We start from the raw sequence: 12,223 nt of genomic DNA on the forward strand, positions 1-12,223 counted from the left end.
AGAGGGCTATGGGTAACCCCAGGTAGTTCTAAGGTTCGGCACAGCTTTGTGGGCCGAAGGGCCTGTATTGTGCTGTAGGTTTTCTATGTTTCTATGACCAAGACAGTTATTTGCTATTACAACGTACGCCTCCTTGGACTCGGACATCAGCACGTTGCACAACTCCTTCATTTTCCCTGCCAGTGAGCCACGCATTGATAGGGTAGACTTGTAGTCCTTTTAGTTCTTAATATTCAGCAGGAACTTGTGATCATTCGAATAATGTTTAAATACGACAGCAGCACCTTTTGTTGACCCTGTAGAAGCCGCAGTAATTGACTGCGCCGCCAGCTTACTGGAGGGAAAAGCATTGTGTGTGTCTTCAGGGTCCTGTACCTCCTCTCTGACAGAAATAAGAAGAGAGCATGTTCTAGTTGATTGGGGTCATTAATGGTGGAAGGCACCTTTTCGAAGCCTTGCCCTTTGAAGATGTCCTCGGTGCTGGAAAGGCTATTGCCCATGATGGAGTTGGCTGAGTTTGCAAACCTGTCCAGGTTTTTCTGACCCAGGGCAGTGGCCCCTCCATGCCAGATGATGAAGCAACCAGTTAGAATGCTCTCCACAATGCATCTGTATAAATTTGTTAGTCTTTGGTGACATATCAAGCCTCCTAAGCATCATTGGACCTGCAGCACTTCGAGCTTTCCATCGATTAGTTATTCAACGTAAGGAAGTGGGTGTTGCTAACTGCTGTTTGAATTGTGTGACCTGCTGGCTGTGAGAGGAGTTTTAGAGCCAACGATTTAGGCCAGTGGGGAAGGAAGGCTGATTTCCTATTCTAAAGAATATTAGTGCAACAGATGGAAACTTTACAACCTAGTAGTTTTGTGGTCACTTTACAAATACTGTACTTTCATTCCAAATTTCGGAAGTACTTTTGACTAGAAATTCATTCCCAGTGCAATGCTAAATAGTCACATAGTGCATCGTACTTTGCTTCTGTGGTTAGTTCCATGGAAGTCATAAAATGAATCTAAATGGCAGAATCATGCTATTAGTGCTGTGTGACAAATGATGTTTGAGCAACAGATGACGAGTTTCTTGGTTTTGTTTTGTCTTCATTGTATGTCAGAAGTAGCGGAGTGGTCAGATGAGGATAATCTAATGTTCGCAAATCATAGAACTTAGAATACTGCAGGCCCTTTATGAACCAAATAAATCAGTAATCAAGTGTCCAACTAATCCCTTCGGTCCACACACCTTTCCAATTCCTGTCCATTTATGTACCTGTCTGAAAGCTTCCTGAATGCCCCGGCGTATTTTCCTCCATCGCCGCACTAGGCATCACATTCCAGGCAACCAGCACTCCCTGTGGGTGCCACGACAACCTGGTGGTTAGCATGACACTATTACAGTTCAGAGGTCAATTCTGCCACTGCCCCTGTGAATGCATGGGTTTCCTCCGGGTGCTCTGGTGCTCTGGCGTTCCAAAGACGTAACCGGTTGGTAGGTTAACTGGTCATTGTTGTAAGCTGTCCTGTGGTCAGGCTAGGGTGAAATAGGTGGGTGGCTGGGCTGTGTGGCTTGTTGAGCCCGAAGGGCCTGTTCCAGGCTGTATTTCTAAATAATGATCAGTGCAGATTTTTAGCCGAGTTTACTGATGGCGGGGGGGGGGGTGGGGGGGAACAATTGTGCATGGGATAACTTAAAGCCATTCAGTTACAACACTGGTGTGTTGTGGTCTTGCTTTACTATGAATGCAGTGTATAAACTGCCTCCACAGTGCTTTTCTGTGTGGGGAGGGGTGATCTGGAATATGCAGATGCCTTGAAACAGCGATATCATTAGGTTTTTCTTTAGCTGTAAACAGCTGGTCCTTGTGGGAGGTGCTGAGGTGCTGAAGGAAAGTGCAAAATGCCGTTACTGCACACATTAAGGCATATTCCAGGACCATAGCCGTCAAGAACAGCAGCTCGTGACCTGCAGGTCACACAGAGGGTGTTCTGCATCATGTTCAACACCCGCTGCATATAAGCCATTTATCTCAGCACCATCTACTGTATCTGTGTGTGTGCATGTGAGACTGCGCTGAATTAATATTACTCAATGAAGCATGACACTGGCGTTGAATGCAATTATTTCCTGAATTATTTCCAAGTGACAGTAAAGAGAATTCTGGCCTTAGAGCTATTCCTCCAGCCCTTATGATTTATCATTAAGAATGGGGCCTCAATGATTGATAAGTACTGGGCGGTGAATAGTTCCCATAACAGGTGATGTTCAAATAAAGTCTCATTTACTGATCCAATTCTGTGTTCAATGTCATTCATGACAAATCCAACCATCGGGCTGTCCTTTCCACCATGCTGAAATTTTACAGAGAAGTGATTCTTCTATATTGCAATTCAACTTGGGGGCTGTTGTAGGTTTCAAAATATTTGAAAATCTAAAAATTAGCTTTATTTGTCAGTTGTGCATCAGAAGATTGAAGCATACAGTGAAATGCGTCACTTGCGTAAACGACCAACACGGTCCATGGACGTGCTGGGGCAGCCCGCGAGTGTCGCCATGCTTCCAGTGCTAACATGGAATGCCCACGACTTACTAACCCTAAATCACATGTTTTTTTTTTAGAACGTGGGAGGAAACCGGTGAATCTGGACGATATTCATGCAGTCATGAGAATGTATAAACTTCTTACAGACATCGGTGGGAGTTGGGGAATTAGGGTGATAGATTAGGAATGTATGTACAAAGTTTAGCCATTCACCCTCCTGAATTAGTTCCATTACTGGTCTACGACTAGAGGGGGCAGACTCAGAATAGAAAGATGCCCCTTTAGAACAAAGATGAGGAGGAATTTCTTTAGCCAGAGGGTGGCGAATCTGTGGAATTCATTGCCACAGATGGCTGTGAAGGTGATTGGGTATATTTTAAGCGGAAGTTGGTGAGTTCTTGATCAGTAAGGGTGTCAAAAGTTAATGGGGGAGAAGGCAGGAGAATGTGGTTGAGAGGGATAATAAATTAGCCACAATGGAATGGCAGAGCATCTTTGATTGGCTGAATTGCCTAATTCTGCTCCTATATGGTCATTTGGTTAAATAAAAGCAGATGCATATCTGCGCACTTTGGTTCCATAACTCTCAAACCTATCAATCTATATTTCAGACTCCAGAAGTTTTTTTTGTTTGGGGGTAGGATGGAGAGAAGGGAGTTCCGGATTATTTTGTGCATACAAGTGCTTCCTGATGCCATTTTAAAAAAATAGCCCAGCCTAGTTTTAAAATTGTTCTGGTCTGATCCTTCCTGTCAGAGCAAACAGTTTCTTTCAGTCTCCTTTAGTAACCTTAACCCATCCCTGACTTGATAAGATTTCCTTGCTGCTACCATCTATTCCTTATGCTTCTTCTTGAGGCTTGCTGTGTCAGTTTGAAATCTATCTTGTTCCCTGCACTTCAAAACTATATAATTCCTTTATTCCTCCCATGGAATCAGAATCAGGGTTATTATCACCGGCATGTGTCGTGAAATTTGTTAACTGGACATTTGTTCAAGTTCAAGCTTATGGTCATTCAATGTTCCTCCAGACCAAGGTGCACAACACATGTGGTACTGTGCAAATGTCTCAGCCACATGTATATAGCTAGGGTGCCTAAGACTTCTGCACAGTACTGTATTTGTCAGTGTGGAGCGGAGAGCAAGTTTCTAAATTTGACGGGAGCAAAGGGTGTTGGTAACAGTGAAGGTGGAGCGCTGTGAGATGGTGTGGGACAGGTAGCAGAGAAGGAATGCCAAGGGTGGGGTGGTGCGGGTGCAGACACACACAGTCCTGAGACACCAGGAAAGGTCATTTGATTCCAAACCTTTGTTTTATTGATCATTACAGAATGTCTTTTTAGTGCTTCCTTCTCCCTTCTCCTTTTCCCAACCATGATTCCCCTCTCCCAACACTCAGTCCCCAAAAGAGACCCATATCAGAATCAGCTTTATCATCACCTACGTACGTCATGAAATTTGTTTTTCTTTGTGGCAGCAGTACAGTGCATTATTTAAAATTACTACAGTACTGTGCAAATATCTGAGACACTATAGCTATATATGTGCCTAAGACTTTTGTGCAGTACAGTAAGTAATATTACCACAAATTAATTAATAAGTAATGAGTTACATTTGCATCATAAGTTTAAAAAGTAAACAGTATAACACCATTGGCTCTTCATACGTGATGAGACCTGGGTGGTGGCAGGCAGTTGAGTAGTCTCATGGCCTGTTGAGGGAAGCTGTTTCCCATCCTAACAATGCTTGTCCTAATGCTACGTACCTCCTGCCCGATGGGAGGGGATCAAAGAGACTGTTGGCTGGAAGGAAGGGATCATTGACAATGTACACAGTGCTCTTTATAAATATCTGATGGGTGGAAGAGAGACCCCGATGATCGCCAGCAGTGCTCACAATCCTTTTTTGGGACTTGTGGTCAGAGACGTTGCAATTTCCATTCCAGACAGTGATGCAACACATACAAAATGCTGGAGGAACTCAGCAGGCCAGGCAGCATGTAGGAAAAGAGTACAGTCAACAATTCGGGCCGAAACCCTTCGGCAGGACTGGAGAGAAAAAGCTGAGGAGTAGATTTAAAAGGTGGGGAGAGGAGAGAGAAACGCAAGGTGATAGGTGAAATCTGAATCTGGAGGGGATGAAGTGAAGAGCTGTGAAGTTGATTGGTAAAGGAGACAGAAGGCCATGGAAGAAAGAAAAGGGGGGAGGAGCACCAGAGGGAGGTGATGGATGGGCAAGAAGATAAAGTGAGAGGGGGAAAAGGGGATGGGAAATGATGAAGTGGGGGAGGAGGAATTACCGGAAGCTTGAGAAATCGATGTTCTTGCCATCAGGTTGGAGGCTACCCAAATGGAAAATGAAGTGTTGCTCCTCCAACCTAAGTGTGGCCTCATCATGACAGTGGAGGAGGCTATAGACAGACATATCAGAATGAGAACTGGAATTAAAATGGGTGGCCACTGGGAGAGCCCGCTTTTTCAGGCGGGCAGAGCGTAGATGCTCAGCGAAGCGGTCTCCTAATCTACGTCGGGTCTCACCGATATACAGGATGCTACACCGGGAGCACCAGATTCAGTATATAACCCCAACAAATTCACAGGTGAAGTGTCGCCTCACCTGGAAGGACTGTTTAGGGCCTTGAATGGTAGTGAGGGAGGAGGTGTAGGGGCAAGAGTAAGTGCCAAGAGGGAGATAAGTGGGGAGGGACGAATGGACAAGGGAGTTGCATAGGGAGCGATCCCTGCGGAAAGCAGTAAGTTGGGGAGGGGGAAGGGAAGGATGTGTTTGGTGGTAGGATCCCGTTGGAGATGGCGGAAATTCCAGAGAATTATGTGCTGGACGCGGACCCTGGTAGGGTTGTAGGTGAGGACAAGAAGAACCCTATCCCTGGTAGAGTGGTGGGAGGATGGGTTAAGAGCTGACATGCCTGAAATGAAAGAGATGCGTTTGAGGGCAGTGTTGATGGTGGAGGAAGGGAAGCCTCTTTCTTTGAAAAAGGAGGACATCTCCTTCATTCTAGAATGAAAGCAGATCTGAGAGCAGATGGGGTGGAGGCAGAGGAATTGAGAGAAGAGGATGGCGTTTTTATAATTAACAAGGTGGGAAGAAGTATAGTTCAGGTAGCTGCGGGAGTCTGTGGATCAGTGGATAAGCTGTCTCTGGAGATAGAGACAGTGAGATTGAGAAAGAGGAGGGAAGTGTTGGAAATGGACCAGGTAAATTTGATGGCATGGTGGAAGTTGGAGGCAAAGTGGATGAAGTTGATGAGTTCAGCATGGGTGCAGGAAGCAGCACCAATGCAGTTGTCGATGTAGCATAGGAAAAGTGCGGGATGGTCACCAGTGTAGGCTTGGAACATAGACTATTCCACATAACAAACAAACAGGCAGACCTAGCTGGGAGCCATGCCAGATGCACCTGGTCAGGACACTCTCAATGGTGCTCCTGTAAAAGTTGATGGGGATGTTTCAGGAGTTGGAGATGCTGCTGTGCTTTCTTGGTCAAAGAGGTGGTGTTGAGGTACTAGGTGAGATCATCCATCATGTGTACACCCAGAAACTTGATGCTCCTAACACACTCCATTGAGTAGCTGTTTACATGCTGTGAGGAGTGGTCAGCCCTGCACCTTCCTAAAGTCCACAATTATCTCTTTCATCTCGTCCACACTGAGACTCAAGTTGTTATGCTCACACCATTCTACCAGCTGCCCTACCTCCTCTCTGTACACCATCTCATCGTCGTCATTGATGAGGCCAACCACTGTTTTGTCATCAGTGAATCTGATGATCCAGTGTACGGGGTCTTTCTTTTGTTACATTTAAAATGGAAAGTTTGTTATGTTAATCTGGGGAATGCGGCTTTGTTGTGCTTTAACGCTGAAGAGAGTTTGCGCTAACAGTTTGTTTTACTTTAAAATGAGATAACAGGGTTCTATTAGCCAATGGGTGGTTATGTATCGTTTTGTTTTCGGATACCATGCTGTATGATATGACTGTGGACTGAGTTTTGGCGGGGAGTCGGAGGAGAGACGAGGAAGACCGCGGACGTGTGGAGAGGCTCCGGTCGATCACTCAGGGTGGTCCCGAGCCGTGAGTCGACGGAATTCGGGTGGTCATCTGAAGTCGAATTGAGCTCCAACGTAGCGCGCAAAGAACTTGGACTTTGATAAGTGTTGGCGCCTTTTTTTTTCATTACTTTCCTCTCTGTATCAAATGTATATTAATGTCATAGAATTAGTAATATCTATAAAGTGTATTTGTTAAAATTTACTGGGTGTGCTGGCTGATGATTGATGTTTGTGATTGATTCGGGTGGCAACCGACCCTGTGGGGAGTGTTGAGGCGGGTGCTGGGCTGGATTTCCCCGAGACATACACGAGCCAATATAACTGAACGTTACAAGTGGGGGCTCGTCCGGGATTTGAACCGGGGACCTCTCGCACCCAAAGCGAGACCTGAATCTAGCTGTGCAGTTTTGTGTCAGCAGTGCGAACAGCAGGGGGCTGAGCACACAGCCTTGGGGAGCACCAGTGCTTAGCGCAATGGAGCTAGAGATGTTGCCGCCAACACGGACTGACTGTGGTCTTTCTGTCAAGAAGTCCAAGATCCAGTTTGAAGATAGAGCTGTTGAAACCCAACGAGGACAATTTACCCACCAACTTTGGAGGGATGATTGTATTAAACATTGAGCTGAAGTCGATAAACAGCATCCTAGTGTGTGAGGCAGTATTTTTCAGGTTGGATAGGATGGATTGAAGTTTCCGAGGCTGTGGCATCATAATATTTGCATACATCTTACAGCCTTTCAAAGAGTGTGTCCTTCATGTCGTGAACGCTTCCTGCTGATAAGTCTTATTTGCACTTCATTAATTCCGACTTGACTACCCTTCACCTGTTCTGGGTTCATGAAGATGTTAGACAATGTTCAGAGAACATAAAACAATGCAGGCCCTTCAGCCCGCAATGTTATGTTGATCTTTTAATCCTCCCTAAGATCAATCTGACATTTTCCTGCCAAACAGCCCTCCTTGTTTCTTTCATCTCTCTGTCTATCTTAAATGTCCCTTATGTACCTGCCTCTATCACCACTCATGACAGCATGTTCCATGCATCTACCATTCTCTGTGTGGTTAAAAAAAAACAACTTGCCTCTGACATCCTCCCTGTACTTTTTCTCCACTTCCCTTAAATGATGCCCTCTTGTATGAGCCATTTCTGCCCTGGGGGGAAAAAATCTCTGGCTGTCCACTTGATCGGTGCCTCTTATCATCTTGTACACCTCTGTCAAGACACTCTTCACCCTCCTTTGCTCCAAATCAGAATCTGATTTCTTATCACTGGCTTGTCATAAAATTTGCTGCTTTGTACAATACACAAAATATACATTAAAATGTACTATAAATTACGAAGAGAGAAGCCCTAATTTGCTCAACCTATGCTCATAAGACATGCTTTCTAATTCAGACAGCATCCAGGCAAGTCTGCTCTGCACCCTCTCTGAAGCTTCCACGTCCTTCCCAAAAGTAAGGATGCTGCAGTATTTTAGTGTTCCTACACACCATGCCATTCAAGCAGTTGGATGTAGTTTGCTGTCTGAAAGGGAAATGATTCCTTCTGAACCTCCAACTGCAGGTTGGTTGGTTAAAGCCACATGAGAAACTCTTGGCTGAGATTCTGGAAGAGATGAAGAAGGATAAGTAAAATAAACAGTCTGCCTTCAGTACACAGCTTCTGTTACTTTCTGATCCGGTTGCTCACATTTTTGTCATCAGAGTCAGTTGGGAGAATGTTTCTATAGCAATGGACAGAAATAGCGCTGTTTCTGTAATTACTGGTTTTATCAATTTTCCCTACTTCAGATGTGATCATCCATCACATTTCCCCGGTTGGAGGCGTTAGTGGTGTTACAATTAGCCCAGCCAGCGCCCTGCTCTTGAATTGTGCTGGGGTGTCAGAGGTGCTGCCTTTGAATGAGATGTTAAATTGCTGTCTCAGCCAGACAGAAAAGATCTCCTTGGCTTTAATCAAAGGAGAGCAGGAGAATTCTTCTCCTTGTCCAACGTCAGCGGAAGTTGGTCACTTGTTGCTTTTCCTGGGGCTTTGCTTGTGAAAACAGGAACTGTTTCCAGACCCCTTCACTGGGTCCTCCTGATGACGGGCAAAGTGCAATTGAATATTTTTTCCATATGTAAACCATTGAATAGCCCCCAGAAATGCTTCCGAGTCCAAATGGGGAAGTTGCAGCAAGGTAAGGGTTACGATAATGCTCAGGCAAGGATAGTTTAGATATCGTGTGCAGTCTGTCCAGGCAAGTGAAGCCTTTGAAGAGCATAGCTTCCCTTTGCATAGCAGGGGACTGGAGCCATTTGGCACACCAAGACAAGATAAGGATTCAAAAGAAGCATTCTAGAGTGACGTAAACACGAGGAATTCTGCAGATGCTGGAAATTCAAGCAACACACATCAAAGTTGCTGGTGAACGCAGAGGCCTGCTGCGTTCACCAGCAACTTTGATGTGTGATTCTGGAGTGACACTAATTGGTCAGTTGCTTTATTAACTCTTAAGTATTATTGGCCTTTAATGTGGAGATTCTTTTGGCTATAGATACCTGTATTATTGTAGTGTGATTGGTGATTGATTATACAAATAAGGAATCTGAACATACACGAGGTTATCAATTTGTTAATATCTGTGTCAACTAGTCATTTTCTGTATAAAAATGACATTTCTTTGTTGCCGGCTGGTGACGCAGTGGCATCAGCGCTGGACTTCGGAGCGAAGGCTCCCGAGTTCGAATCCAAGTCAGGCCCCCTCCCCCCACCCCCGAGCACACTTTCATTCCGTGCCAGAGGATTCGAGTACAGGAGCAGGGAGGTACTACTGCAGTTGTACGAGGCCTTGGTGAGACCACACCTGGAGTATTGTGTGCAGTTTTGGTCCCCTAATCTGAGGAAAGACATCTTTGCCATAGAGGGAGTACAAAGAAGGTTCACCAGATTGATTCCTGGGATGGCAGGACTTTCATGTGATGAAAGACTGGATGAACTAGGCTTATACTCGTTGGAATTTAGAAGATTGAGGGGGGATCTGATTGAAACGTATAAAATCCTAAAGGGATTGGACAGGCTAGATGCAGGAAGATTGTTCCTGATGTTGGGGAAGTCCAGAATGAGGAGTCACAGTTTGAGGATAAAGGGGAAGCCTTTTAGGACCGAGATTAGAAAAAACTTCTTCACACAGAGAGTGGTGAATCTGTGGAATTCTCTGCCACAGGAAACAGTTGAGGCCAGTTCATTGGCTATATTTAAGAGGGAGTTAGATATGGCCCTTGTGGCTAAAGGGATCAGGGGGTATGAAGGGAAGGCTGGGGTGGGGTTCTGAGTTGGATGATCAGCCATGATCATAATAAATGGCGGTGCAGGCTTGAAGGGCCGAATGGCCTACTCCTGCACCTATTTTCTATGTTTCTATGTGCCGGGTTGAGCATTGAGCTAGCCGCTCGGCCTTGTAAAAAAACAAGGGTCGAGTCAGGAACGTTTATATCGTGACCCGGTTAATCCGAAAGGAGGCCAATCCTGACACTACGCACCAGACAAGAATGGCTGACTGTCTGGTGCGACATTCTTGGAAGGAATTTCTTTGTTCAGACTTCAGAACAATGTGGTGATAGGGGCCATACTGTTGTGCACAAGTAAATAAGGTGAGTTTTCAGAATCCAGTTAATTGGCAATGTCACACAGTTTGAATCCAGTCAGCAATGAAGTGTTGATGGGGAAGGCTGATGACATCCAAAGCTAACTAGATATCAACATCCTGATCTTCTCCACTTGAACATAAAGACCTGATGCTTGGGATTGGCACTTTAGGCTGGACGCTCCCCTGGCGGTTTCTTCACGTGTTATTCCTCTGTCTCCAGCACTAAATTTCAAAGCATGAGTGGCTGCGTAACAAAGCTTTACAGTGGCAGCTGTAAGCCTGGGGTCCAATTCCCTCCACAGTCTGTAAGGAGTTTGCTCTTTCTGCTCGTGAGTGTGTGAGGTTACTTCGAGTACTTTGGTTTTCTCACATTCCAAAATCGTACGAGTTCGGGTTAGTAAGTTTCAGGCATGCTATTTTTGCAGCAGAAACTTGGCGATATGTGGGGGCTGCCTCTCAACACATCTTGCAATGTGTTGGTTGTTGACCTAATCAAAGCATTTCACTGTATATTTCTGTGTACACATGATAAATAACGCTAATCGATCTTAAACCAAGAGAAAAAAAAAACACCCAATTTTACCTGCAATACTATGTCCTTTCTCTCTGAGTTGCTGTCATTAGAGTCTTTGAAGGTCATCACTTTCAAGAAGGTGAAAGAAATATGGAAGGTTATGGGGGAGGGAAGGGTTGGAGCAGGTTAAAAGGTTGGTACAACATTGTGGGCCAAAAGGCCTGTACTGTGCTGTAATGTTTTATGCTCGAGCTGCAAGAATCATAACATGGGGATGGGGTTACTAATGGAAGGGTTGCTACAATAGCTGTGTCTGTTTCGGTGGATGCACGTTGGAAGGGTGGCCGATGGTCGAGGCAGGAGGAGGTGCAGGTTCATCCATTGGCATCCTGATTGTGCCCTGAACTCTGATAACTTTCTGTCCGATAGCATTGAAAGGCTCTCCGATCCCATGGTTCTGGAATGGCCAGGTGGTTCCTGAGGTTTGGAGCAGCGGCCACGGCAGGGTTAACGGTATCGGGTTTATACGCTGCCACCCGGGTGGATCCGAATGACATCGGAATCATTAGAATTGGACGAGCTGTTGTCACGGTAAGTTATGCTAGTAAATCAGAAAAATCACATTTGCACTAGGATTTTATTTGGGGTTTTTACCGCCCCCCCCCCCAGTAAACAATAGAGACACAGTTACATCGTAGTGAAGCAGATCCTTTGGGTATTGCCCATCTTAGTGCCCAAATAGTGGAACCTTTCTACATTAATCCTGCTGTTTCTCTGTAGGAACTCTCCACCTCTTCACTCTGAATGAAGATTCATTTCATTTTTAAATCTTTTTATTAATATATAATCTATTACAGCTATAAAATACAGAAATACAACAAATTAGTATATATATAATTAATAAAGCTGAAGGAATCATATATATGCTAATGAAAAAAAATTTTTATAAAAGAAAAAGAAGGAAAAAAGAGAACCCCAGCTAACTAAAAAAAAACTCACTAACTATAAGACAAAAAAAAGGAAAAAAAAACCCATTAGGAATCAACTCCTGGAATGATACATCCTACAATCTTTTATATAAAAAAAGAAAAAGAAACCAACAACTGCCAAATCACATTTATATAACTTAAAATTGGGAGGAAACCATGTAAATTGATTCAAATTAAATGATAATATTTAGCAAAAGAGCCCCACCTTCTCTCAAAATCAAATCGGAATTAAAAGTTCTACTTCTAATTTTTTCCAAACTAAGACATAACATTACTTGGGAAAACCATTGAATTAGTGTAGGAGCAGAGGTATCTTTCCACTTCAATAAAATAGCTCTTCTTGCCAACAATGTAACAAATGCAATTACATGTTGGTTTGAAAATGAAATACCCAGAATGTGATGCGGAACTATTCCGAATAGAACAGTCAATGTATTAGGTTGTAAGTTAATTTTCAAAGCTTTAGAAATTGTAGAAAATAAAGATTTCC

The 12,223-nt window shown here is 44.3% G+C and overlaps 1 protein-coding gene across 2 annotated transcripts in view; it reads left to right on the forward strand.

Moving 5' to 3' along the window:
• Positions 1-12,223, forward strand: part of adck1 (aarF domain containing kinase 1) — a 751,432-nt gene that overhangs the window by 18,664 nt on the left and 720,545 nt on the right. For both annotated transcript variants that reach the window (XM_063044551.1, XM_063044541.1), the window contains exon 2: positions 11,174-11,335. In XM_063044551.1, the coding sequence (XP_062900621.1) occupies positions 11,207-11,335 (129 nt within the window). In that variant the 5' untranslated portion in view covers positions 11,174-11,206. The remainder of the gene's footprint in view (positions 1-11,173; positions 11,336-12,223) is intronic.

This window comes from Mobula hypostoma, chromosome 1 (genome assembly GCF_963921235.1).
Source record: "Mobula hypostoma chromosome 1, sMobHyp1.1, whole genome shotgun sequence".
In the NCBI taxonomy this organism is placed as follows: domain Eukaryota; kingdom Metazoa; phylum Chordata; class Chondrichthyes; order Myliobatiformes; family Myliobatidae; genus Mobula; species Mobula hypostoma.